The sequence below is a fragment of the Neodiprion virginianus genome, chromosome 4, assembly GCF_021901495.1.
Source record: "Neodiprion virginianus isolate iyNeoVirg1 chromosome 4, iyNeoVirg1.1, whole genome shotgun sequence".
Lineage (NCBI taxonomy): Eukaryota > Metazoa > Arthropoda > Insecta > Hymenoptera > Diprionidae > Neodiprion > Neodiprion virginianus.
Genome location: NC_060880.1, coordinates 20,062,424 through 20,089,591, shown reverse-complemented (window position 1 = coordinate 20,089,591; position 27,168 = coordinate 20,062,424). Strand labels below are relative to the sequence as shown.

Genomic DNA, 27,168 nt, shown 5'->3' with positions numbered 1-27,168 from the left:
GGCTGACCTTACCCTAAAAAAATAAAATAAAGTAAAAATTCGCTCGATCCCTTGTGATTTGAACAGTGAGTAGCTGGGTCGCGTGTTCCTCGAATTACATGTAGGAATGAGGCATCCTCGTTAATTCAAAAAAGTAGAAATTGCACATATGGCAGCCATCGGATGTTCCGTTTAATGTGTGGTCTAGTAGATTCTGACGTAGTAGTATGTGTCTAGAACTATCCAGGTTCACGTATGTTAATCGCAAAAAGAGCATAACAGCCCTATTCTACATGTAATCCTGAACAAAACCATTCCAATGCATTTTCATTTAACACAAAAATAATGAAATTGCATGATTTCTACGAAATCGCGATAGTAAATTTGGTTGATATTGATAGATTGCCTACGAAATTGCCGCTTAGATATGTGTCGAGCTTAGAAGACATTGAAAGAGAAAAAATTTTTTATTTACAGTTTTGCCTTTAGAATATCTCGAGAATGATTCGACCGATCAAATCCAAAATCCAATCAGTCTGAGGGTAAAAAAGTGCCCCTAAAATTAGGAACAAAATAATCAAAATCTATGCATAATATCTTCCAAGCTTGGTGTTCATTACCACGATATTTTATAACACCGAGTAATTTTACTATAAGATTTCTCGTATCGAGCAATTGTTGATGATGAATGTCCTTGAATAATATAAATGCTGAGCTAATTTTATTACTTCACTCGATGGTTCGGTCCATGCTAATTTTTTTTTTTTACACGTAATCGTATTCGTAAAGCAAATGGAAATTATGTTTGTTTAATATATTTTTGCAGCGTCCCCCACAGGTATATAAAAATTCAATCAGTTATTTCGGATCTAATATAATTTTTCCAGTACCTTGATCTCTGGCTACAAAATATATTTCGATGAACATCAGCAAGGTCATGTATCGTATTTCTTAGACACGCCGCAGGTATATGACGTTAATTGGCGCGTGCTGTATAATATACATAAAATAATAATAGGTACACAGCACAAGAATACATTGCAATTTTGCATCGTTGCGAAATGAATTTTATGATTCAATTTACAACGTCATCCAAAAATTGAGCGGGAGATGAGGAGCCGATTTGGATGAGAAGATAGTGCAGCCAAAGCACATCTCGTTGCGATGTAACATTAATAAATCGCATGACTCTAAAACTGCTGTCTATATTTTTCTTTTCCATCTATCGTATGGCGTATCGGTAAAAAAAATAGTGCCAAACTTATGACAAATACTAATATTCCGTGTAAAGATTGTTAATTTCTCAAACCCACTCGGAATTTGTGAATTTATGAATAACCAAATTCTAATTGTTTTAAATTGTATGGTAGTTTCTTAAGGCGTAAAATCAATTCCCATCATATTGCCAAAATACACCCGATAAAATCTCATCTATCAAGGTCTCGCAGAGTTTTAAATACTTACAAAGCTGTTACGTCGATTAAAAAAAAAATCGATAATGAGAATCAAGGGTTTAGAAGGATTAATTCATCATCATCAAGGTATGAATGGAACAATTTAGTTGCTATAACGTTTAATTGTTTGAAAAATAAAACCATTCAAAAAGCGGCTGATTTACACCGTCTGAATAATACGCTTTGGATTTTATACAATGCCAAACAGAGATGCCAATTAGACTAATTATCGATCCACAGTGTAAGATCGTAAATGGTTCGATAAAATTGATGTTCAATGCTTGACGTTCGTTCCGGGCGTATCAACGGACGGCAATGGGAAAAGTTTTTCCCACTCATTCATGCGCACAGCGTACAAATCGGTGGCCATTGTGAGATTATCTCCAATATTCAAGTACTTTTTGTTTTCCGGTGTGAACGCGTCCCAGGTAACATTTTCAAATCCCTCGACATCTCTTGGGATCGGATTTCCGCATTTAGCAAAAGAAGTCCACATCGAGGTCAGCCGTCTTACCATCGAGTACTCAGGGTCGTTGGTATTGAAGTAGGGGAAGTATCTCTTGACATTGAAAAGGTACAGTAGATCGTCGTGGTGAACAACACCTAAAAGAGTCGGTGAAAATTTCTGTCTAAGCGAGATTCGAAAACCATATTGAAGAAAAACTTCACCACAGGTCGCGAAGTTTATCGTATCGTATCGATGATCCTTTTCTTACCGTATGGTTTTTTCGTATCAGACCAGACGTGGTGACTGTATCGACCTTGATACGTGAACTCGTAGTAGTAGACAGGCTGTGTAGAAACCACGGCGATCAACTTGGCCAATCGATGAACGGAGAACACGATCAGTCCGTCGGCGTAGAGCTAATTGAATGGCAAAAGAATCGTTTCACATACCCGAAAGGACGAATTTGCCAGTTCCTGGTCACTTACCTGGGCCACACCGTCCACCGTTTTCAATGACACCGGCTGGTCCCTGAAGTAGAACGACTTAAAGTCCCTGCTGATTTCCTTGGAGCGAGGTGTGATTCGTTCGTACTGGAAGATGATCGGAGCCAGAGTTTCCCAGTTGTCGTTGAGCTCGGTGAATAGTGATACATTTCCCTTTCTCTCTGTCTCAACCCAGTCTGAGAATGTCCCAAGAAAAATGATCTATTTATACGTTCATGGATCATGGGATTACCGGATGAATCACCGATCATTATTTCATAGCAGGTGTACGTAAGGCAATTAAAGCTCCCCCCATAAATACGTGCAAAGTTGGTATAGACTCACTGACAACATTTCCCCCAAATTCGTCCTTGGTGATACCGGTGATCAGAGGAACCTGGTGAAACTTTCCCTGGAGAATCAGTTTCACCGGTTCATCGGTCAGGTAGCGTTCCACGCCCGGAACCTTGGGTTCGACGACTGGATTCCAGAGAAGAACAGGATTGTATCGCCAGTCCTGACGATGAATTAGTACAATGATTAAATTGAGACTGCTCTAGCGAAGTACAGCGAGTATCACCTTTCACGTCTGTTATAAACAAACTCATACACTTACAAACATCTTCTCGAAAGAGTCCACAAACTCTTGAATGGATTTGGTCTTCAGACAGGCCATTATAGCTTGCGACGTGTTCGTCGGACAGCCCAACAAGCGAGCCTGTCTTTCGGCCAGATCCTTCTGATGCCTGCCAAGTGGTTTCTGGTAGGTTGCCGACCCACTCATCGCGATGGCTCGATGAAATAGGCCTTTGGTCATCGGGGAGACCAGATGCAGGCTCACACTCCAAGCTCCAGCACTGTATCCGGCTATCACCACGTTGCCCGAATCACCGCCGAACGACTCGATGTTTCTTTTTACCCAACGAAGCGCTTCAACTTGGTCCTTGAGGCCCAGGTTTCCTGGGGCTTCCGCGTCTCCGGTGCTTATGAACCCTGGAAAGGCGTAGTACAATCACTCGATCAGAGACTAAGTCAAAAGGTACAGTCGTTCCGGCATTTAGGCAGTTCCAACGCACCTAGGGACATCAGTCGGTAGTTGACGGTGACCAGAACGATGTCCTGGTCCATAAGGTACTCCGGTCCGTAAAGGTTGCTTTGGGCGGAACCTACGTAGAATCCCCCAGCGTGAAAGAAGACCAAGACCGGTTTCTTCGCATCGGAGTTTTGAGCGCTCGGTAGCTAATTGAACAAACACGTTCTGAGCTGATCGAACAAATTCAGTTTCTATTGCCGCATGGCTCCATTTTTGAACATATTTAAAAACAATATATACCTTAGGAGTATAGACATTCAATCGAAGGCAATCTTCCGACGGTAGAATTGCTGCGGGTTGGGGACACGCCGGTCCTTCTTCGGTGGCGTCGAAAACAGTCGTCCAAGGTTTAGCGGGGACGGCTTGCTGCAAGAGGAAAAGGTATAAGGTTCAAGGTTCGAGGTAGATTATTGGCTGTTGTAAGGCAAGAGATGCGTGCATACCGAAGTTCGAATTGCGCGATCTCTGACCACCCGATAGATTGTCGATCGCGAATTGAGCAATTCGAGCGAGCTAATAATACTTCTGATCGCATGCAACGTGTCGTTATCAGAAAAACAAAACATCCGTAGTTTTGACCGTTCAGAGTCTTTTATCATTCGGAGCTTTAACGATTCGGAGTGTTTGATCATTCCATGTTTTGACTATTTGGAGTCTTTAACCATTCGGAACTTCGAACCATTCAGAGTTTTGATAATTTTGCAACTTTGACCCTGACCCATTTCGTTATACGCTGGTTTGAAGTTGCAATATCAACACTCGAAAGCACTTAAATCCCCAGAGGATATTACATCTGGATTCAGACGTGGCTTACCTTGAACCGATGTTCGCCAATCGGGGCTTCGCCATATCGGACACCACGAGCCGCGAAAAATTGCCTTCCCAAACGAGACTGCATAAATTTACCGCGGATGCTGCCGATCGGCGCGGTGACTTCCGCTTCCTGCCCTTCGAGCTGGTCGCCGAGGGCCATACCAGCCATGGCGATGAGCAGCGTGATCAAAAAGATTCTCATTGTCGTCGACTTGACTTTTCTGATGGTCGTTTTAACTTGAGGTAAAAAAATCTTCCAGCTCCAGCTACTTCTGCCGGAGATGCTGGATCAGAACTGAATCGGCAGCGGCTTTTTCGCGCGTTATATATCATCACGAAGGCAGAAAACTACGCGTCGATAAAAACCCACACGTTTGCAGGAAACCCGCGGGTTTTTTTTTCGCGGGACTGTTAACGATTCCTCGAAAGCCGTATAACGATTGACGTACGTACAGTGTGTCCGTCATTCAAAGGTGCACAGGAATACGTTATGCGTGTTGTGTATTGTACTAAGGTTGAAAAGATCGTATGTTATAGTTACTGAATTAAAGTCTATGTAAATAAGTATTGTTGGGAATGTGAGGCAATTTTTTGGCAAAAGTAGCTGTAATCTGGTACGATTACAGTAGTCGATACTAAATTTTCTGGTTACTGCAACGTTGAATCTGTTGGTTTAGTTTATTACATTTTTTCACACAAATAGGGTCTGAATGTCAGTTTATAGTTGAACTGGCATAATTAAAAAAATAAAATTCGTTTTGATCTTTTCTCCAGGATTATATTATTTTGATTATGGTATAAAGTGAGAACAGATAAGGACTGTACAGCATTCAAAACTGAAACTTTCTCTCCGCGGTGATGGAGAAAACCTTCTTTAGCCCCTTGACTTTTAAGTTTCTGTATAGTCTTTAATTAAACGATCAGCCCCAATAATTCTTCCCCAATGTCATTTACCACCGTACAGGGATTTAAATCTCTCATTATTCAATTTGTAGAGGATAAATAGAGCGGTTTGTTTCATTTGATTTTGTTGCATTCAAGGCTTTAGTCTTAAAAAACTTCGCAGAACGTTGAAACTCTCTGCAACGGTGAAATGATTAATATATGTTCAATAATATGCCAGTTTTTGGTATTGCTCACGATCAGTGATTGATAGAAGTTTGATTGATCTGATGAAAAAAAAAAATTGATATAAATCAGATTAAAAGAACACCATGTGCATTATCGCGCTGTAAGTCTAACAATAAACATGTTCCATGAAATAGCTTGATGATATGCAAATTGTCTTTAGGGCACCGTTGCATATATGCAACGTTTTTAAGATAAAACGAATTCAGGTCACGTATGCATGAACAGTTGAAAAATCGTTTTCGCGGTTGTAATGAATGCAAAAAACTGCACGTAATTGTGAGGATTCAACGAAACTATGCATAATTCATACTAATACCTCTTATATATTTCTTCATCACCTGCAGGTTTCTGCGATCACTGCGGTCAATTGTCATTGAAAACGACTCGTGGTCCGATTAAGAAGGTTGACGCGTCGAAATTCGATGCCTTTTCTTTAACTTGATTATGAGATAGTCGAACGTTGAGAATTTATCAAATTTAGATATGCGGGAGGTAAGTTTATTTTTCTAAAATTTCGATTTTACATTTCAAATCGATTAAACGTGGTTAAAAAGCTAGTGGATTCGTTCGTTCTATTTCACTCAACGGAATTTTTCAAAAAGAAAACTATAGTCGTCGGAAATCAATTTAAACAGCCTTTTATTAGTCAATAGCAAATTTAATATAACTGTTTTTGAATCATAATCAATATCAGACGTCTGTTAAACTGACACAATCAAATGAGAACGGTCACAAGTTGGAATAATAGTTTTTTTTGTGATGCTTTTTACATTTTTATGAAATTTTGACTGTGCTGACTTATTACTTCAGCTGGCACAACCACCAATGATTAATATACTTGTTTTTTGTGATTGTGTTTATTTGTGGTCGTGTCAGCTAAACAAACGTCGATAAGAGTTTAATTTTGAAAATTTTGATTTTTTGCAATGCCCATGTAATGATAAAAGTGTCTTAATAGGATTGTAGAGAATCAGAAGAAGACAAGGCATCGTCGAGTGATGAAATTGAACGAATCTATTAGATTTTTGACCATGCTGAGGTGACTCGAAATTGAATGTCGATAACTCGGGCCTAGTTTACAATTCTTATATTTTTTTTCTCGCATTTTTACAAAAAAAGTTAATTCTACACTAACTTTACACCATTTGTATGAATTATAGAAATTAATTGGAATCGAAGAAAGGAGCGAGCATAGTAAAATACTTGATGAATCACAAAGCACATAAATATACTTAATAGAGTATTACCTTTAATATTTCCAAGTAGTAATCCCAGTTGCAATAACCCGTAGTTTTTCCGTAATGAACGTAATGAACTTCAATGAACGTAATCTGCACTTCGGATCGAAGACTCACTCATCAAATGACTCGGAACGTAGGTACCACGAATATTTATACTTGCAATTAGTACGGTTTGAGCGGGTGTAAAAGCGTAAAGGGTTCAGAAAATAGAAATATAGTTTACGGTGTCGAATTTTCACAGACGAGAAAATCTACTCACTAGAATGTGTTGAAATGCAATGTCTTCGAAACATAAAAAATTATATAAAGTCAAAGTATAGAATCGTCGGAGCAAAAATGTGGTTTTCTATTATACTTCGCTTTTCTACGTTTCTGCTTTTCTGTATTCAAACCTCCTGCTTTTCCAAACTTCTATATTGATAAACAGATTTTCGCGTCGTTGAAAATTCGATATTATTATCTCTTAAAATACGCGATGCCTGACGAGGTGTTTATTGGCTTTCAATTGTCGAATCGACATCATGAACATGGCCCAGCTCGTAGTCGCGTTTGATAGATGAAAATACGGTATTCAAAGTCACCAAAGAAATGGGAAGTGGTTACACGAATAAATAAATAAATATTAAATACTATATAGTTTAAGACACAGATGATAGTAATACGTTTACTCAAATAATGTATTATTTACATTTCACCGTAGGCATCACGATTCACGATTCGTGAAGCAAGAATTATCCTGCTTATTTACTGTCTCTTCGAATTTGAATTTATTTATTTTTTTTTCTTCTTTTTCACTTGTTAGTGCAAAGCACAAGAACATGGTATATATTATATATAAATGTAAGTAATTTCTATTTACAATATTTACCTACTGTGTTAATCAATATGTTACCGTTTTTTGTATTTTTTTTTTTTTTTATCATGAATTTTATTCAATTTAATTAAAAGGTGTGTTGATTTTTTGTGGTTTCTCTTTTTCTTCACACTTTTCATTTCATTGTTTTATTTTCATAACAGATTCAATTATTTATACAGGGTATATACCGTTTGTTATAATAAATGGACACGTCAAGGCAGTAAAAGGAAAATCGAAAATCTCTGCAATAGATGTATGTATATATATACATATATAATAATAATAATGGTGTTTGTATAAATAGTGAAAATTATTTACTCTGAAATGTTTCGTTTTAGAGCGTTGTAATTAGACTGGATCTTCGCTATGAAATGCACTGTATTGCGTCATAGCTCCAATCATCATAATAAGTATATTTTATAATTTACGTATAATATTCAATATACAGACTCACGATCAAAGATTCATATCAAAAGATCAAAAACCACTAACATTTTGTATGCAACAAATTTACTTCCACGGATATACCAATAATACGTAGGTTAAAACATGTACACGAATGTTTTCTATGAATCCTGTATTCATAAACATCCCACTTTATTGTTATTATGCTAAGAGCTCAATTTCCAAATGCGTAATTGATTTTTCCAACTTCGGCTTCTCTGGGCATTATCAACGTTTTCCAGAAATTTTATGCAGCCGTTGGTTAGATATAGAGTAAAAAAAAAAAAGGGAGAAGCCTGAGTTGATTTTGACGCGGAGATAGAAATTAATATTCGACACACTCGGCCTTGCGAGACGATAGTTTGATTTTAAAGAGGGGAATTAAAACGATAAAAAAGAATAGAATTCGGACAAACTTTTTGTTTTAGTTCTACAAGTTAGTACCTATTAGTTATTAGCACCTTTATGGAGTAAAATGAACGGAATGTTCCAAGTTTTGAGGTCTGGTTTTTTTGTTTAGGGTGAAGTTGTAACTATTTTTTCGGAATAAGGGTACTGACTAAATTCAAATAAAAAACTTGGAATGATAATTTTAGCCGCACAACCACACGAAAATTAATATTAGGTATGTATGCGTATGCCAAATTAAGTCTAAATAAAATACAAAATAATTTATATCCGCTTTGTATCTTAAAGCTTATAATACTTACAATACACGCATGATGTGTGTAATATTTCTTTGAAAGTATTGTTTATAACAATTAATACTTCAATCCTCATTATCCTCATCTCCATTCGATTCGTGATAATTATTATTCAAACGTTCCAGCATCTTGCTACTGATACTGTAAATTTTTTCGTTTCTTTGATTTAAAAACTTTGCTGCGCATGATTCATTTGCGTTAATAATTAATGGAAGCTGTCCCGCGAGAACAACAAACGGATCCAGTGATTTAAGTACTCGAATATAAATATATATGTGTATATAGCTATATACTCTACGATATATATTCGTTTGACATGCACGCGTCGTCATTCGAAACGATAAAACAAATAAAAAAAATATAGGGGTACGAAATCATGTAATACCTTGGTAATAATTAAATGCATTAATAATTAAAAGGTAATAAAATTCTACAATAATAATAATATTAATAATAATAATAATAAAACAACAGTCTGCCCGCTGGAACTAAGGCTGGAATTTAGCTGTCGTGACGAGGACAGTTTAACCCAACGAAAGAAAGTCATAGTTCAAACATTGCAAGTAAGTACAAAAAGACCGAGGATTAAAAAAAAAGGAATGTTTGTAACGTGTCCAAAAAAGGTTCCCACCTTAAAGAGAGGACAACGGCAGTACATTGAATAATATAACTATATGGTCAAACATTATATATGAATAAATAATACGCAATATAAAATCAAATCTGGGTATCATAACAAGTGTAAAATGAGGGAGGAAAAGGGGGGAGTGATTAGTCGATTATTGAACAATAGTAGTGGTGAAAATAGATAATAACAATTACAGTTTGTTGTTCGTTGAAACATTAGACTGCAGTAGTGGCACAAGTTGCTCGGTTAGTTGGTCAATTGTCTGTTGTAGCATCGTTTGCTTCTCTTCCAGCATCGCAACCTTTTTAAATATTCAAACAGAACACATATTACATATTCATAATTCTCGTCATCCGATGATTCATTCGGTTCTACTCTGTGCGTCGATCGATCGGTCGATCGATCAAGGTAAAAAAAACAAGCACTGGAAACTCATTTGTATTCAGACAGTGAACGATTCTTCTGTGAATGCAAACACTTTTTTTTTTATTTCTTTCATGATAACTTGTACGTTGTACAATTACCGTATTCGGTACCCTGGACAATGCGTTGCTCTACGTAAATCGCTGCGATATTTCGGTCAAAGTATTTACGAGAAAGAAATAAGAAAAACAAACGCTTACCCTCTCCAGAAGTTGGCAGTACATGGGATACGGGACAAACGGAGGAGGTTGTTCTGCACCTTCCATCGTCATTGCCCTTTCCGTATCTTTTCCTCGGCCACTCTCTTCAGCTTTTCGTTGATGATCGCCTTCCATTTCAATTTTAAAATTAGACTCTCCAATAACGGTTGCTCTACTGGAAAATGTGTAACAGGAAATTAATTTTATCTACTGAAACGGTGGAAAATAAGTAGAGAAGAGATTTGAATTCAGTGTTCAACGAATTGTGCAAAATTCACTAACTTGGTGTCACTGCTTCTGGGTTTTTTAGTCTCTGGTTTGTCAGGTTTTTCTACAGGGCTAGTCTTTCTCCTCTCCATCTGGTTCAGTTTGAGCTCCTCCACCTGTGCCAGATTTTTTATGTGACATGATGCGTAACAGAAGTTCTTTTTCGTTTCTAGTCACCAAGAAGACAATGTGCATAAATTTTAAAAGTTAATTAATTACCCATGGCGCTATTCGTCTACCCTTTGCAGTTCTACTCTCGCTATCGACGTCCTCGTCGCGCAAACGTTCCAAAGGAGTAACGGCACTTCCATTAGCTAGATTAGATTCCTAGAAAAGAATAATTAATGAAACGAATCATTTAGCAGGTCTGACACGTTGTTCAATTTCCTGGAAGTAAACCACACAAGCGTTTGTTTGATTCACACTGCAAGAGATACCGCACCACTTATCTCGCTGAGTAAACATTACAAACCGTATCTTACTAAAGCGTAGTAATAACCGAAGAAAAGATAACATAAAACTGCTACAGAAAACTATTAATTACGCATTTAGACTGCCGGTGCGTGAAATTTCTGTTGAACATTTCGGACTAAAAGATCATAGGAAGCTGGAACAAGCAGCCAGATTCATCTTTAAGTTTTTATAAAAATAAGGCAATTAAGCACATCCAGAAAAAACTTTATGAAAATCTCATGGAAAGCTAATACTTCCAGAGAATCTTAAGTATAAAAATTTATCGAATTATTCATGAACCATCTCACAACTTTAGGATTGTTTGAATATACTTGATAAACCATAACACAACATTGACAAATCCATATTTTACAAATTCAACTTCTTCAAAGTTAGTCTGAAGTTACAGAATGGTGAAGTTTCTTCTAATGCTTTGCATTACCGTCACAAACTGCAGCCTCATAATCATTCTATTTATAACAAGTTTAGTGCTTACTTTGGCTGCTACGTTAAGTGTCATAAGGATCTTCCCCCTTTGCGATAACTAAAAGCATCCTTAATATACACACCGTGTGAATCGTTGTTGTTGTCGTTGTACTGCTGTTGACAGTGTTCTGATGACGGAGATGTTGGGAGGAGGGCAATCGCCGCCTTGGCAATCTAGCCCTCGACGCTGTTGGATGAGATAGCGGGAGTCCCTCTCCTCTCTGCACGCCGTCCAACTCGTCGTCTATGCTAACGGAGCCAGCAGGTAAGTTGCTCGTTCCACTGCTGCCATTGCTGCTGTTGCCATTACTGTTTCCACCGCCACCAACGAGCCTCTTCAGACTTGTCATCAGCAGCTGACTGCCATTGGGTTTTTTGTCTCCGCTCATTGCGACCATGCCTGATGTCGACGAAGAAGACGAAGATGTGGAAACCGAAGACTTTCTTGTTGTTTCTGAAACCGGCTTGTTTTAGACGCTATTCGGTAGCAATGAGTGAAACAACTGGTTACTAGTACACTATTCGAACTATACAAACTATTTGAACGATTTGAACTATTTAAACCAGTCGAACTATTCAAACTGTTCGAATTATTAGATTCGGTCCAATTTGACCATTATTAGAGATCCCCAATTGATTACCTGATTGAGCAATGTTGTGTGTGTCCAAGCTTCGTCTGGCGTGCGCTTTTTCCGTTCTTTTCGTTGTCACCGAGTGCCTTATGCTGGATTTTCCGGAGGTGTAAAGCGGCTGGTCGTGCTGTTCATGTTGTTCGCCTTTGGGGCCCAGGACTTCGACAAAGTTATCAGGAAAAAGGCCAATGCGACCCCGAAGCTCTCCCTTCCACCAACCCTTTCGTAACGTAAAAATATTAGCTCAGTTACCCTGCCGAATGTTATTCTAAGTGACACGGTCCTGGAAACGATAGATACTTTATCAGGTGCATCCTTGGAGAGAATTGTGAGCACTTCTCCTTCGACTAGAGTCAGCTCATCCTCGTTCAGAGCCTCGTAAGGATACAAGACTCTGCAGAGTTCTCGTTTGTACTTGTCTTTCTCAGGCTCCTCATAGGTCGGAGGGGACACGAAGTTGGATGGAAAAACGCCAATCCTTCCTCTCAGCCTGCCCCTCCACCAGCCCTCCTCAACTTCACCCAGAAATTCCAACGATTCTTGGGGCGTCAGAGCCAGTTCGTCCTCATTGCACGGCTCATAACTGAACTGAACCTTGCACCATCTCCTCCCCTGGCCCGAACCCCCGTTGCGCAAGACCACTTCCTCGTTTTTCACCGAAGAAGTCATTTCCACACCAGCCGCCGATTCTAGTACCTGAAAACGTAATTAGTGAATTAGATATCAGAAAAATGGAATGCTCCGCTACCACTTGAATTGTATACCCTGCCAAATTTGACTTTCTTCACTGGACTCACCTTGACAAAATTGTCCGGGAACATGCCACGCTTGTCTCTAAGCGTTCCTTCCCACCATCCACCGGGCATAACCCTGATATCTTTTATGACGTCCCCTTTGCGGATAGTCAATTCATCAGACTCCTGTGCCTCGTAGTTGTATTCGACGATGGCCTCCATACCCACGAGTCTGATTTTCTGTTAAGCAACGGTAGAATTAATCATTCCTCTCCGATAAATTGTCATTTTAAGAACAAAATCAGGGCTGGTAATGGAAAATTTTGCAATCACAAATGATGGTAGGTTTTTTTTTCACTATGGCAAATACAGGTGGATAATTTTTTCTATTTAATTTACAATTACAAATACTTCTCAATAAGTTCATTGCTTTAAAAATATCGGGGTATGTTTTAAATATCACAGTTAAACTGTAAAATTTGTAAATAAAAAAAGGAAATAGAATCAAAGTACACATGTTTATCACAGTTCTGTGGAATATGTGAAATGTTCTCGTTAATCATTCTGTATAATTGAAACGCAAATTGGATTGTGCATAACTTAAATCAAGTCTCAAAAGCGATAATAACAGCAAAGTAATTCAAGTGATGGTTGTAAGAAAACAGCGTAACAAGAGGCGATTAGTACCATAAAAATGTACAACTAGTACTGAGAAAAATTGGTAATTGCTACCAGTCCTGGAATATTGTTACGTTGTAGCTGCAAGGACTGTCATTGTTGTCGAAGACGACGTTACTTGACGTGCAAAATAATAGCTACAGGTAGCAACTTGTACGTGCCAAATACGTCAACGTACCCGTTACATGCCTAGAGTTGAGAGAAGAAAAAAAAATAGGCCATACTTTCGGATGGCCATATAGCCTCTCTATGAGATAGATACGATTCATGCATGCATGTGGCATTAGGCACAGTTGATTACAGCGTTGTTTTTCTACGACCAGAAGTTCGAGACTTACCTCCGATTCGCCGATCTATTATCGCCTAGAAATACACGGCCGTATAACTCATCCCGATGTACTATCCTTTAAAACACGGTGTAAATATGTGAAAAATTTAGGCGTATCCCAAGCCAATTTGACAGCCCAGCGAATGTGTCACCGCGGCCATATTGACCTGTGATTGTAAGAACGACGATAGATAGGCGTGTGATCAGGTGCGTCTCGGGTCCGCCAGGCTGCGATTGCTCCATAGACTAATGATTATAGTTGTAGAGAGGCGCGTATGGCGGCAGATTCGAAAACGAATTTAACTAATTCGCGCTGATTTGAACGGTCGAACGCTTGTAAAGCAAAGAAGAACGCGGCTATGTGACAAAACGTATTTGCGACTGTGGGTCGCGTCGTGAAGGATCAAAGGACACGGGCTCATCCGAGATTTAAATCTTGGACCTCCCGCACCCTAAGAGAGAATCATACCCCTAGGCCAACGAGCCGCTGTCGGTGATTTTCCGAAGGCGAGAAGCAAGACTCGCGATAAGATTAGTTTGAGTAAGAATAAAACGATTCGCTTCGCACTTTGATCGGAGTATCTGAACAGCTTATGCGTCGCACAGGCGTCTGCAGCTGGCGTTCTGTATCTTAATCTCACACCACAGAGCTCTAAAGACCAGTTGCGCGTGTTTGGTGTTACAAAATGGCGATGATGCGGGAGCAAGATTTCAACCGAACTGCTCTGACCGTTCAACGCAGTCAGGTAATTATAACTACGTTACGTGGAAGACGTATTGTTTGGATATATGTTACATAACTTGTATGCGTCGATTCGATCGGAGAAAAAATTCGAACAAGAAAAAAACGAAAATCACGATAACGAATTGATCGATTGATGTTTGGCTTTTCCCTCCGATTTTTAAGGCCTGGTACACCGGACAGCGGGCCGAAAGAATTCCTCACGGTCTGATCGGGTTGGTCGGAGCCGATTGCTCGAGTCTCGATCTTTCCTACAACAATCTCGTGTCGCTCACCGCTCTCAAGGAATTTGCTAACCTGGAAGAGCTCGTCTTGGATAACAACTGTCTTTGTGATCTGAACACTCTACCGCGCATGCCTAAGCTGACAACTTTAAGCGTAAACAACAACAAGGTTTATACATGATATGTGTGTGAATAGCGTCCGCGTGTACGTGCTTCGATATGTACATTACAATTTCGCAACGTCAATTCTATGCAGTTTTCAACTGCATTTCAACTGCATTTTTCGTCCAAGGTGAAACGATGACTAAACGATTCTTGTTATTATATCTAATTTTTTTTCATTTCTACTTTGAATTTGAATTATTCACACCTCAGATCTCGTATTACCTTCTTATTTTCAAGAATCAACTTTTAATCATTCACTCTCGTGTCTGCCTTTTGTATATCTAATCGAAGCGCATGTATGCGGTACATGGATCACTAATCTTTCGAAGTGTTATATTTCATCGATTATAAGTTTAGGTATAATATATATTATATATATATTCGTCCTATGATGGTAAACGAGTACAAATTAATTTTTCGAGCTAATTGTAATCACACATCTTCGGGCGATTGTTTCAAATTGGTTTAAAAGCGAAAACATCTAAATATATACAAATTAATTCGTTCCCGTTTACAACGTTAATAAAAAAAAAGTTAATAAATGCCTTGTATAACATGTCGATTACCTGAATTTCTCACATCGGAATTGGTGGTAACTTAATTACGGCTGGTGCAACACTGGCCAGCATGTCACTGTAACAACTCACTGTAACTCACTCGCTAAACCGCACGGTTGTAACACAGGTATAAGATACACCGCAGAGCATTCGTATAACGTGATGTGCACACCTCATGATCCTTTCTCAATCACAAAAGTTTTTCGGGGGGACCGCATAGTGTAGTTACGGAACGATAAGGAAAATAACGCGACGATAAGTTATCAGCCGTGTGCAAGGTGTATACGTATACGTATACGTGTAACATCGTGCACGTCTGTACGAAATAATTAAAGATTACTCATTCTAGTAGGTATGTGTCACCGATATTATTTCCGCCTTGTTGCCTCACGTGTTTGTTTCTTTTGATGTTTTTTTAGTTTACAGGATTATAACGGAATCGCGAGCGAATTAAGGAATAGGTAAAATTAAAACTGACGAAACTAATCAGGTGTATAGAATTTTGCTGATTGCGTAATTAATCAATGTATGCAATAATATTTTCTGTCCTATTAAACCTGCGTTCAAGTTGTATTCTCCGCTTGTTCAATCGCTGTATACGGAACGTGACTGCGAGATATAATAGGTATGAGGATCATATGTAACGTACGTAGAGAAAATGATCGCGTGTGTGATTCGAAAATACGTGCGCATCGCTAACGTGAAACGCATTCAAATCGCGTCAGAAAACTTAACGTGACACCGATAACTTTGTACGCAGACAAACGGTGAGAGAGATTACGACATGAATAACCGATGAGCAGTCGTGTATGAACATTGCACGCTTTCTTTAATACGAGAAACAGAGAGAAACAACGAATTAACGTGAGTTTTTGATTACTCAGGATAGAATTTCGATTCCGGAAATTATGAACAGATTTTCGTTTTTCGATTACAGTGAACTGAATTTAAGGGTCAAGAACGTACGGACGAGTTTGAGTTTCAAGGAGATTAATTGTCCAGAAATCAATACTATTCTATAACAAAAAAGTCGTAAATAAGTACCGAAATTATAGTCAAAAGCTTGGACATTGATGCTTCGGTTCAAATCGCCTCGAAATTGTTAAAAATCTAGTAGATTGATTCGATTTCAATCTAAAAATGGCTCGTTTTATTCGGAATACTATTTCTACAATTTCACTTGAAAACTTTTTACGTTAATTACGTTGGCATTGTTGAATATTTATTCTAGAACACCGAACTGTCTACTTCAAAAAAAAAAAAAACAAGAATACTGGCTTGACTGAATTTGTAGAAAACAAATCTGAAATAAAATATAAAAAAGGTTGTCACTATAGTGGCTTTTGTGACTGAAAGGGTTAAACTTGTGATTCAACAAGAACCACGTTATTGCCATCACAAATCTGTGAAGAATTTTTCAACAAACAAAATCAGTTATCACCAATAGTTTTCGTACAATTAGCGATATGGATTTTGTCGGTGAAAAAATAGTAGAATCGTAAGATTTTTATGACGAAGTGAAAATACTGAGGTGTTTGCAGTTGAATTTCAGTGTATTACAAAATTTTTCCTCCGTCGCGTGAACTTTTTTTTAACTTCAGTGAGACTATTGAAGGCTCTCTTTCCCCGCGTTTTTGTTCCAACCCGACACCCCAATTAACATACGTAAAAAGTTTGGCGACTCTTGCCTCAGGTGACCGACATCGAGAGAGCCTTGGACCGAATAAAGGAGTGCTGCCCGTGTCTGAAGTACGCGAGCCTCCTCGGCAATCCCGGATGTCCGGACCAGCTGACCAATCCAACGACGACCGACGAGGAGGACTACGAGCGTTATCGTCGCTACGCTGTCCACGTGCTTCCGGCGACGTTGCGGTTCCTGGACTCGCGTCCGATTTCCTCCAGGGAACGTCAAGAGGCGAGGGAGCGGGGCAGCCTGATGAGAATGGTTAGGGTAAACCTGCCGAACTTATCCTCCCTTACGGCGGAAGAATTCGCCAGGGCGCTTGATCACAAACGGCACAACTCGATATCCGTAGAAGAGCCCGATTACACGCCGCTGCCGGATTCGATGCGAGGACCGCTGGACGTGAGAAGTATGTATTTTCAATTTTTAAACCGATTTGATTTTCCACCCTGATCTATGCTGCTCCTCTTCTTCAGGCGCTTACGGAAAATCCAGATATCGTTACTCGGGGAAGAATTCCGAAGGGAATCGCTTCATCAGCAACAGCGATCTTTAACACTATTTGTTCACTGTCAAATTTTTGAATATACACACATGATAAAGGATTCGTCGAATTTATCTATCACGATCGTTAAATATCAAATGCTGTTTTTTTTTTTTTTTAGTTTAATCAAAGCCATTTCCATCGATTCAACAAAAAAGTTATCGCACCGATAATTCGGAGAACTGAGTAAATCCGCATTTATTTAAATCGACAAACTATTTCTCTCGCCATATTTGGTAACTGCGATAAGTTTTTTTTCAATTCCATTCGTGTACAGAAGTTCACGGATCCTTCTTCGCAATCCTCAAATGCAACGACTGATTCTCATTTTTTCAATACTACATTCATAGATTATTATACTGAGAAGTGTATCACATATTTTTTAATAATCCATAAATTTCATATCAAGTTATCGTTACTTATCGTTCTTACCCCTACAATAATGTTTGATATATTTATATACCGGATATAATAATTTACGTTGATTCGTATGACGAATATTATTTTAAATGATATAAAAGTTTTTTTCTTTATTTTCATGTATACATTCGCGAATATATACATATGTATGTATATATAATATTATCGATATTATGTATGTATAAATAGAACATCAATTCCATATTTTATATCAATGATTAATTGGGATATGCGTTTTGTTATTGTTATACATAGTACACAAGGACCAATGACGACTCATGTATCTATATTGTATGTAACGTATGGTAAAGTATACGGACCGTTTATCCTAAAATTATTGCAACATTTCTTTCGGGTGTATGTATGCTTGTATATAATAAATTCACTTCGTCGATAGAAATTTGAGAATGAATTTATTCCATTCGTCAAATATACGTATATAGTGAGAGCTACGTTGTACGATGATATTATGTTATATAATACGATTTATAAGACGGAATTTCGTCCCCTGGTCGACCATCCTGTTTTTTTTTTTTTTATTTTTCTTTTTGTTTCGTCTTTTTAACCAATAAATCTTCACGCACAATTGATCGGCTGCGCTTGTAAAAGCCTTTTCGTGAAAAATTCAACGCCGAGTATCACACGCAAGCTTATAATTGACAACCATCACTATATTATAATATTGTATTAATACAAGACATAATAATTTTATAATATACATATTTGTAATTTTTTTTTTTTATCTGTATATATAAATTAGTTCTATAACCAACTAGTTATGGAATATGTAGGACAAAAACGTATTGTGTAATAATAATTCAAGGAGCTACTGAAATCAGGCTAGTTTGTGTATAAAAAACAAAAAATAAACGAAAAAAAAACTACAGAAAATACACCCACGTAATTTAAATCGTTAACGATCATCGCACGACGACTCGCGAAGAAGACTTGACTTAACGTATTTTAAGTACGAATTAATAGCTCAGCCTTATCATTCATTTGTCTTTCATCGAGGATCTTATTATTATTATTATTATTATTATTATTATATAATTATATTATACGGTTTAATATCAAACTTACAAATATATATGTATGTGTGCATTTGTGTAATTAATATTACCTAATGTGGAAATCTGGTGTATTTAAACTTGTTAAATGCACCGTTCCTCATATTCCGCAACGTGTATACGTAAAAACAGCATACCAAATACATACATCCAAATTGGCATCTGCATTCGTCATACGAAAATCATATTTTCACAACTATTATTATATTATTATATTATTATCATCTATCCGTTACACATCAAACTTGCGTGTGTATATATATATATTTATCTATAATAACACAATAATATAATATAATATAATATGGAAGCATATGTTTTTCTCACCGGGAGAAAAATACCTTCATCATAATTAACGAAACATTTTTAGCTTCTTCTTAACGTTTTTTTTCCGCTCGTCGTCGGACAAAGAACGCGAAAGAACAATAAAGAAAGAGAGAAATGAAATAACGGCTGTTATGTTTATTCGTTGTTATATATACAATAAATACATATAACAACGTGATCGTATAGGCGTCCGCATAGGCACATAAATGTCATTATTACATGCCTTTATTTATACATTGTAATTGTATTGGTTATCGATTATAAATTGCGTCCCATTGTTTCTCCTGGTTTCTTCTTCGTTTTCAATAACCGTAACCTTATTTATAATAATCGAAGTATAAATACGCCGCGAGATGCCGGCAGGAGGGACGTTTGTATACGATTCATTGTAAATATGTAATATATTAACGCACTTTCCACGTATAAAGTTCAATCGATCTTCACACATGCATTTGCGTATGTACGTCGCACTTGTAATTACGTCTCGTCCGCATTATCGCGCGTTTTTCGCTTGTGCGCTTGGATATTGCCTGGACGAATCGGTTACATTTTTCAGGGACGTTACGTTCAGTCTGCAATTCGAGTTTTTCTTTCTTGCGATAATTTTTTTTATCAGAAAACGTCTGAAAATTTCTCTGTTGTTTTTTTCGATGAAAATGTGGCCATCGGACAAAAAAATACATCGGCAAGTATCACTGAAAATAATTGCGTTATGCCGTTTCCTTTCTTTCTTTCTTTTTCTTTTTCTTGTCGTTGAAACTTTGCCAAATCGCTAATATTTCTGTATCAAATTCTTTCAACGATTTTCAACTAGGGGAGAAAAAACGAACGGTCGAATTCAGCTGAAACGTAAAGCCCTTCATACATACGCAAATGTAAACTGAACGCATAGTTACATGTCTACAGGGGGAATGCGTTATATTATAATGTATATAATATGCCGTATATACCTATGTGATATCGTATAAAAATGGTTTAGATTTTCTTTTGGCAGTGACACGCCTGGTTAGTATCATATTTCTATCTCTTAATTCCGATAGACACAAGTATTGTGTATATTATACGTGTGTGTGTGTGTGTGTGTATGTTTGTATGTATGTGTATATCTCTTACTTATAAAAGAGTTTGACGAACTTATCGCTTACATATGTGTATCTTATGTGTACTGGTATAATGGTAAAAATTACACTCTATTGCTACGCCGCCTACGTGGCGTTGTTCCGCGGATGATTGTGGAGATTTGGTCTGAGCGTAACAGCTCCTTCAACCCAGAAATTTGGCCTCTCGAGCATATTTTGCCACAGGGACAATTCACGGCCGGTCGCGTCCATCCATTCGACCGATTTGCCGTAGTGCTTGCCTGCCGGTGAAAATGAGAGTTTATCAATCGTTGTGAAATATTGTTTTTATCCGCGGAGTATATTTTTAAAAATCTGCGTGGATTTTTGGACTCCAAAAGCGTAAATATGGTGCAAAAAAAAAAAAAAATTCACTCAACATTTGTACTGCGAAAATTGCGAGATTTAAGCCTTTGCTCGTTTTTGACCGGATTTCGAGCGATAGAAACGCGAGACGTCGAAAAAAGATGTTCAAATATTCATCGGTCAGTTCATTTATTAGGTAGCGTACTGTTATAGAAATTTAATGAATACATATTACGTTCAAAATATCTAATCCGTACATCTTTCCTTATTATTCTCTAAAGACAGTATAACAAGGTGTTTGACTCTCGCGACATATTGTACAGTATTTTTAGTCTTTTCCCCAACGCTTTTGTAACATATATACCATACTACGACTTGCAGACGTTTATTTAAAGACTGTAAGCGTTGCTCTAGATAATTTCAATACTTTTACAATTACTACTTACAGGAAAAAAAAATGTGTGACGCTTTGTTAAGAAGATGAATTTTTTTCGCACTGACAAACAACTGATATTTATACTTGACAAGTTCAAATCGAAAAAAGGGACGAGTACATGTACCCGATGAAAAAAATTCGCAAACCGTTGGATCAAAGATTTTCATAGAAAGAAAGTTTTTGCACCGTGTAACAGGTGCGATGCGATTAATTTACGGGACGCGACACGTCAATCGATGAATACAGCTGCACGATATGTGTGTGTCTGTGTGTGTGTATAGTAATATAGTGTACGCATATTTGAAACCAGGGGCGTATAATTAGCGAGCGACTGCATAAAAGTGCAAATAGTAAAAACTTGGAGTAGATGTATACTTTGATATATCATATGCAATACGCATATTCGAGTCTAAATCCAAAATTTTATCGCACCTACAATTTAAAATAAAAGTTGAAGTATTTTCAGGCGGAGAGGGCGCGGAACGTTTAATTCTTTTTTTTTCTCCTATTTATCAAAATTTGGTAACTTTGTGTTGTTTTACTTGGTATTTTTTTTTCGTTTCGTTTTCCTTCAAATTAAGCTAACAGCCCTTACCTGTCCCGAGATTGAATCGAACGCCACCGAGGAATTCGTTACTCGCTATTCTGTCGTGATCCCAAACGGTGAGTTCAAGGCCGCGTTCAGCGAGTTCCTGAAGACTGACGTCCCTGTAAATGAAGGTGTGGCCCCAGACGGGCGAGCCTCCGGTACACCGGCGCACAACCCCCGTTTTTTGTTTACCAGAACGACCCTTGTCCGGTAAAAGATAGCTGCAATGATAACGAACTTAAATATAACAAGGAATGATTAATTTTTCCCAACAATCTACGCAGAAAAATATTTCATTAAGTAAAACGCAGATTCGTGATGTTAACGTTGTTTCGAGCTCCGTTACATTGCAATCAAGCAAAACATGAGGTTGAAATTCATAACTTTAATGTAACGATATATTTTTAGGGAAACTCGTTATTTCGAAGCAACTTTGCAACTGTCTAAAATTCAGTACAGTTGTCATACGCAAAGTCGTGTTTTTGCAAAGCGAACTTCCTCGAAGTTATTCCCAAGCTGATTTTTTGTTTAACGTTTAGTTTTGTTAACGTTACTTGCTCAAGCCTTGTCGCAAAACATATCATTTACACGTATACCGATGTTTTGGCAACGCAACTCCGTCAAATTGTCGTTCAAAAATACTAACAAAACATTGATATTTAAAGGGAAGGTTTTGTGCAACAGAAAAAAAGGTCTGCTTTTCGTCTGTGAGTGTATAAAAGTAGAGTATTTGAAATATGATCAGATCGTATGTTCTTTTCACTTACGTTAAAAATGATTATTGCGTAGTTTGTATACCTATATGCAAATGAATTATAAGATGGATGTTAGTAACGTTATTTGCAACGCTGCGTTTTCATAAAAACATTCGTTGTTCGACACTCCCTAGAATTTTCCAGACCTTCAGTAACTGGCAACAAAGCAAAACTGTACAATCAATATTCTCGAGTACTTATCGATTACAGCTCAATTTGTTCCGAAATCGAAAAGCAATGGTTGTTAAGTAAAGAATGTCTTTCGAATCGCGTCTTTCAACGTACCTTTTGCAAAAAGGATCGCAGGTGCCTCCGTGTTTCGCCCGAGTTTGTAGATTCCGTGCCTCCTTGACGAGAACGTGAAGGGCCCCTTTGCTCCAGCTCTTTCGGGCCTTGGACCCGATTTTCTCGCTGCTTCCGCTTCTCTCTCCAGACCGCTCTTGCTGCTGCTGCGTCGGATCAGGAGGCACGAATTTCAGCCCCACTATCACCTCGCCTTTGTACGTAACGGGATCGTCGAAGGGCTCGGACTGTTCGAAGAGATAAAGGGAGAAGGTAGTTGGAAGCGAAGAGGATTTTGGCGAAGAGACGAACCGAGTAAAATGTTTCTTCAACTCAAATTTAACCGTTTTACTCACTCTTTCCTGTAGCGGATACCAACGCGGCGTAGGATCGTCGAAAATCTTGTTCTCCAGAGTCATCCTGACCTCGCCGAGGAAATCATTTCGCCCGAACATGTCCGAGTGCCAAACTGTGAGCCACAGAGTCCGGGTTTCGAGTCCGTTGAGGCTCATGTGGAACTGAAAACAGCCACGCGCGCATTTTTTTAGAAAAATAATCCTTGCGCGTAACGCGAATCGCGATAATCGATGTACGAGTATTAAATTCCTTACCTTGAGTGTCTCGTCGAAGACAGGATTCAACGTGTGTTTTTTAACCTTAGTTTTCCGCTTCCCACCCTTCGATTTATCAGGCAATAGGTAAACCTTGACGTATCTGAAAAATTGGGACAAGACGAATCGTAGTAAATCTTCATCATTGACTTCATAATGTGATGAAATTTTTGCACTTAGTTTCAGGCGATTCGTATAAAATCTCGTGGAAAAAAAAATTAGTCATCAACAGAGCTTTCGCAGTAAAAATTCATGAGTCTTAAAGTTCTGAGTGTTAACCTGAAAGAAGAATCAAGTTTTTCTCGAAAAAAACTTTTCCACCAATCAATTTCAAATTCATTAATTGGTAACGATAATTTCAGAAAAAACCGTCGTAAATAATACGGTAAAAAAGACGATACGAAAAACTTAGCTCGAATATACTTGGAGGGAAAAAATCTATTGGATTATAAAATTGATTGTGTTAAAATAAAATGCTATAAAATTGAAAAAAAATAAGTTCAAATTCAAATAAAATCTTTTTCACTAGACAAAACTCGAAAAGAGCTTGTTTCGTTCAAACGATCGTTTAGAACTTGAAACCGCACGTTGAAATCCGAGGTTCCGACTTGTTCTCCGTTCGTGAAATGTCGTGAAACATGAATCTGCACTCACGGATCGGAGCGATTCCTCTTGACGTCGACCGGCGCCAAGTCTCTGCATTGAGTGACGCGAACCTCGAAGGCCTTCTGCTTGTAGTCGTACTGAAGACCGAATTCGACTTCGCCCCTAACGGCGACCGATCCGCACCACCGTCCTTCGCCTGCTCCGCTGTACACCGAAGCCATGGAGTCGGACCTCGCCTGTCGACAGTCATTAATTCGCCAATTAATTACAGCTGTCCAAGTGACGCTTAAAGTGCGTAACTTTTGCTTCACGGAGACAAAAAAATCAAAAAACAAACGACCGAACCAATCCATCGATCAACGCGGACTCACGGAAATAAAGATGGAATATTCGACTAAAATTTGTTCAGATACCAATCACACAAACTGAACTTCAATTCGACAAAAATTTGGTCGATTATTTGAAGGACACACTGAGAGAAATTTTTAGTTCCGGTTACCGCTCAGTCTTTAACTATTTTCATTTTTTACCACAATCGAAAAATATAGTTCTAGGTAGGAAATGAAAATTAGTTTTCTAGCTGTTACCGGAAAGTCTCGTATCTGTTACTATTCTTTCTCATTACGATCACTGTTAATATATTTTCTTGTAACTGTTGCAAAAATTTAACGCTTGTGCAAGACTAAATTCACGTTAAAGCCTTATTCAACTAAAAAAGTACAGCAAACCTCACAAACCGATTTTGCGTTGCAATTACCAAAAAAGGATCGACGATCGCGCAAAATGGTTACGTGTACCTCGTTTTCCGTAATTCCAATAATATTCAAACAGTTTTTTTAAGGATTTAATTGTTTTACTGAATTTTTGTAGTTACTATAACAAATGAAATTTTTCTCAGTGCAGTTTTTCTTTCTTCAGAATCTTTGTAAGATTTCGACTTATTAGAAACGCCTTCTGAGTTTACTTGTCGAGTGATATTTTCGATTTTTTGAGGAACAAAAGAAGAAAATGCGGGATCTCTTCGATATCGTCAATTTTTACATATGCAATTTCCAACTCACCCCAAGACTGGATGACGACGCTCTGGTGCCGAGAAGGCTGGCGTGAAGATCGCGATCCATAACGTCGTCGTTTGAGAGGCTGCTGGCTCTGGCTCCACCGATAATGGGCGTACTGCAAGCCTCCGAAAGACTACTGCCGTCATCTAAATCAAGCGAAAACAGATCGGTTTTATACTGTGTTGTACGTCACGGTTTAATCGGGAGCTTTTGATATGCGGTGAAATATGGTGTGGTGAGATTTATTAATTACGCTCATTCTCGCATTACTAATATGTATAATTTAATGTTAGTGCACAGCGATTGAAAAATCTTTTGTCTTCTTATTATTCTTACATCTAATATTCATCATACTTATTATATAGTTGTCAAAAGCAACAAAAACTGGGAATAGCGAAAGCATGAAGCAAGAGCAGTGAATTCAAGATTGAAAGAGCTCTTAATACTCGTATATAATAAACGATAAGCGCTCGTCGCGTCGTTCGCATCATGGGCGTAAAATGTGTTCAAGCGATTATAAACAAAAGCATATTATATACGTATATCATGTAGATTTGGTATATCGTGAGAAATTTTTGTGGATCTACTATTCAAACCTTGACAAAATATTCTATGTACCAAGAAGATTAAATAAAATTGTCGGAGGAATCACTTAAATATAATTTTCAACAATTCGTTAGCAGTTTAATTTTTCTCTGAGATTAATGTCAAGTTTGTAATTTTTTCAATAATTGTCATCATCGTTTTTTCGGTTCCAATACTACGAAAATCATATTACTGAATCTTTGCAGCATTTTAAATAATCGTCTTCAAATTACTCTTATGAGTATAAGATGAGAATAGCGCTTCAGAAAGGAAAAACGCAAAACGCACTGGTGTATTATACTAATGTAAGTTGTCACTTGGAATTGCTCCGCGAGAAAATAATCTCGGTATCGTTAGCACGTTAATTAGCTTTAACGTGGCAATTAATTAACGGATTGTGAAGTTCACAATCTGAAAACGGAAGTGCTCGAACTTTGATAAGATTGGTACGTAAGCATCGCGAGTCTTATGCCAGAAACACACATCTCGGTATAAAGTTGTCATATTTTTAACATAAACAGAATGCATAAAACCGTCTAGGGAATAAAAAGCTATTGAAATATACAAACTTTGAATGATAAAGTTCGATCAAAACTATGTCAAGCCTAGTTATGAGAACTAAGTAATCGAGTCATAAGATTGAAAAAAATTTTTACTCGTTCACGAGTAAATGCAGATCCATTTATTTATTCTACCTGGTTTGCTTTATTCGATTACACGAGTAATTTGTTCAGTTCAAATGATTTGCACTGCAATTCAATAATTATGCAATGTAGGTACTAGATTCAAGGTATCGGTTGTTTGATTTAATGATTTTGTACCAACAACAAGTAAATATCGTTATAGCACTACATGTTCAAATACTTGACACTCTTTGAGACCCAAAAATATTTTCACCAATTTTTCTCAATAAAGTTTTACTCAATGTGTGAAAATACCTTAAAAAAAAAAAAAAAAACACACCAACGATACAACCAAAACTTTGATCTTAGTAAATGTACTCAATTCCACTGCGCGTTGTTTGAAGCGCAGAAATGACTCATCAATCGAAGAAAAATATAGAAAAATTTGTACAACTCGCGTTGAAGTATCGAAGATCTTTCGAACTTCCCGGGTTTCGACCGAATTACCGTAATTCTGAACGACAATATCGGGCATCTCGCGTATTCTAACCCCGAGCTTATTTTTCCCTGCAGCAGCTTGAGGATTGAGCGGCTCATGATCGCTGCTTTCGTTTCCCGTCGAGCCATTCGCGGATTTGTTTTTCCCGCCAGAATTCGAGCCGCTTCGCGAGGCTGGTCGACTTCCGTCGAGACTGACCGGGGTCTTCGTCTTAAACCCTGCGAGCTTTTCGTAAGTCATTTTCAGGCTCGGGGACTGAGACCGCCCGTTTCCGACGCTTTTTATCATCGTTTTCGCCGCAGCTTCGCCCTCCGTCGAGCTCGCCGAGTCCTTCGGGCCCGAAAGCTGGACCGACCCCGATCTCAGCCGTCGGGCCCATTCCTCGAATCGGACCCAGGCAACCGCCGTGTCGACGTCGACGCTTTCCGTCGAGCCCGAGCCTTCGCAGCAACAACAACAGCGCCGCCAATATCCGATCGTTTCGTCCACCGGC

General features: G+C 38.1%; 4 protein-coding genes across 12 annotated transcripts in view; 1 reads left to right on the top strand and 3 right to left on the bottom strand.

Moving 5' to 3' along the window:
* Positions 1–668: 668 nt before the first annotated feature.
* LOC124303695 (esterase E4-like) lies at positions 669–4,578 on the bottom strand. 2 transcript variants are annotated; one of them, XM_046761216.1, is made up of 8 exons: positions 4,271–4,578; positions 3,697–3,822; positions 3,440–3,602; positions 2,980–3,356; positions 2,709–2,880; positions 2,367–2,560; positions 2,150–2,297; positions 669–2,036 (listed from the first exon to the last, which is right to left on the bottom strand). In XM_046761216.1, exons 1-8 carry the CDS (start codon positions 4,469–4,471, stop codon positions 1,708–1,710), a joined length of 1,710 nt encoding a protein of 569 aa, XP_046617172.1. In that variant the 5' UTR covers positions 4,472–4,578; the 3' UTR covers positions 669–1,707. The 2 variants fall into 2 exon arrangements, with proteins under 2 accessions (XP_046617172.1, XP_046617173.1); XM_046761217.1 differs by lacking the exon at positions 4,271–4,578 and adding an exon at positions 3,900–4,037.
* Positions 4,579–7,275: 2,697 nt separating this feature from the next.
* Positions 7,276–15,686, bottom strand: LOC124303696 (SH3 domain-containing kinase-binding protein 1-like). Of its 5 annotated transcripts, none has more exons than XM_046761219.1 (9): positions 15,151–15,686; positions 12,532–12,708; positions 12,035–12,430; positions 11,744–11,954; positions 11,186–11,556; positions 10,383–10,490; positions 10,179–10,279; positions 9,897–10,068; positions 7,276–9,574 (listed from the first exon to the last, which is right to left on the bottom strand). In XM_046761219.1, exons 1-9 carry the CDS (start codon positions 15,160–15,162, stop codon positions 9,464–9,466), a joined length of 1,659 nt encoding a protein of 552 aa, XP_046617175.1. In that variant the 5' UTR covers positions 15,163–15,686; the 3' UTR covers positions 7,276–9,463. The 5 variants fall into 5 exon arrangements, with proteins under 5 accessions (XP_046617175.1, XP_046617174.1, XP_046617178.1 ...); XM_046761218.1 differs by having other exon boundaries at positions 9,897–10,071; positions 15,151–15,683; XM_046761222.1 differs by having other exon boundaries at positions 9,897–10,071; positions 15,172–15,683.
* LOC124303697 (leucine-rich melanocyte differentiation-associated protein-like) lies at positions 14,016–19,831 on the top strand. Of its 3 annotated transcripts, none has more exons than XM_046761225.1 (4): positions 14,016–14,220; positions 14,382–14,594; positions 16,856–17,255; positions 17,323–19,831. In XM_046761225.1, the coding sequence occupies exons 1-4, from the start codon at positions 14,161–14,163 to the stop codon at positions 17,400–17,402; spliced, it is 753 nt and encodes a 250-aa protein (XP_046617181.1). In that variant the 5' UTR covers positions 14,016–14,160; the 3' UTR covers positions 17,403–19,831. The 3 variants fall into 3 exon arrangements, with proteins under 3 accessions (XP_046617181.1, XP_046617182.1, XP_046617180.1); XM_046761226.1 differs by having other exon boundaries at positions 14,382–14,609; positions 17,512–19,831; XM_046761224.1 differs by having other exon boundaries at positions 14,382–14,609.
* Positions 17,898–27,168, bottom strand: part of LOC124303693 (uncharacterized) — a 40,427-nt gene continuing 31,156 nt past the window's right edge. For both annotated transcript variants that reach the window (XM_046761214.1, XM_046761215.1), the window contains exons 12-18: positions 24,972–25,114; positions 23,959–24,146; positions 23,305–23,407; positions 23,050–23,211; positions 22,697–22,941; positions 21,663–21,877; positions 17,898–20,567 (exon numbers count right to left, since the gene is read on the bottom strand). In XM_046761214.1, coding sequence (XP_046617170.1) covers positions 20,413–20,567; positions 21,663–21,877; positions 22,697–22,941; positions 23,050–23,211; positions 23,305–23,407; positions 23,959–24,146; positions 24,972–25,114 — 1,211 coding nt within the window. In that variant the 3' untranslated portion in view covers positions 17,898–20,412. The remainder of the gene's footprint in view (positions 20,568–21,662; positions 21,878–22,696; positions 22,942–23,049; positions 23,212–23,304; positions 23,408–23,958; positions 24,147–24,971; positions 25,115–27,168) is intronic.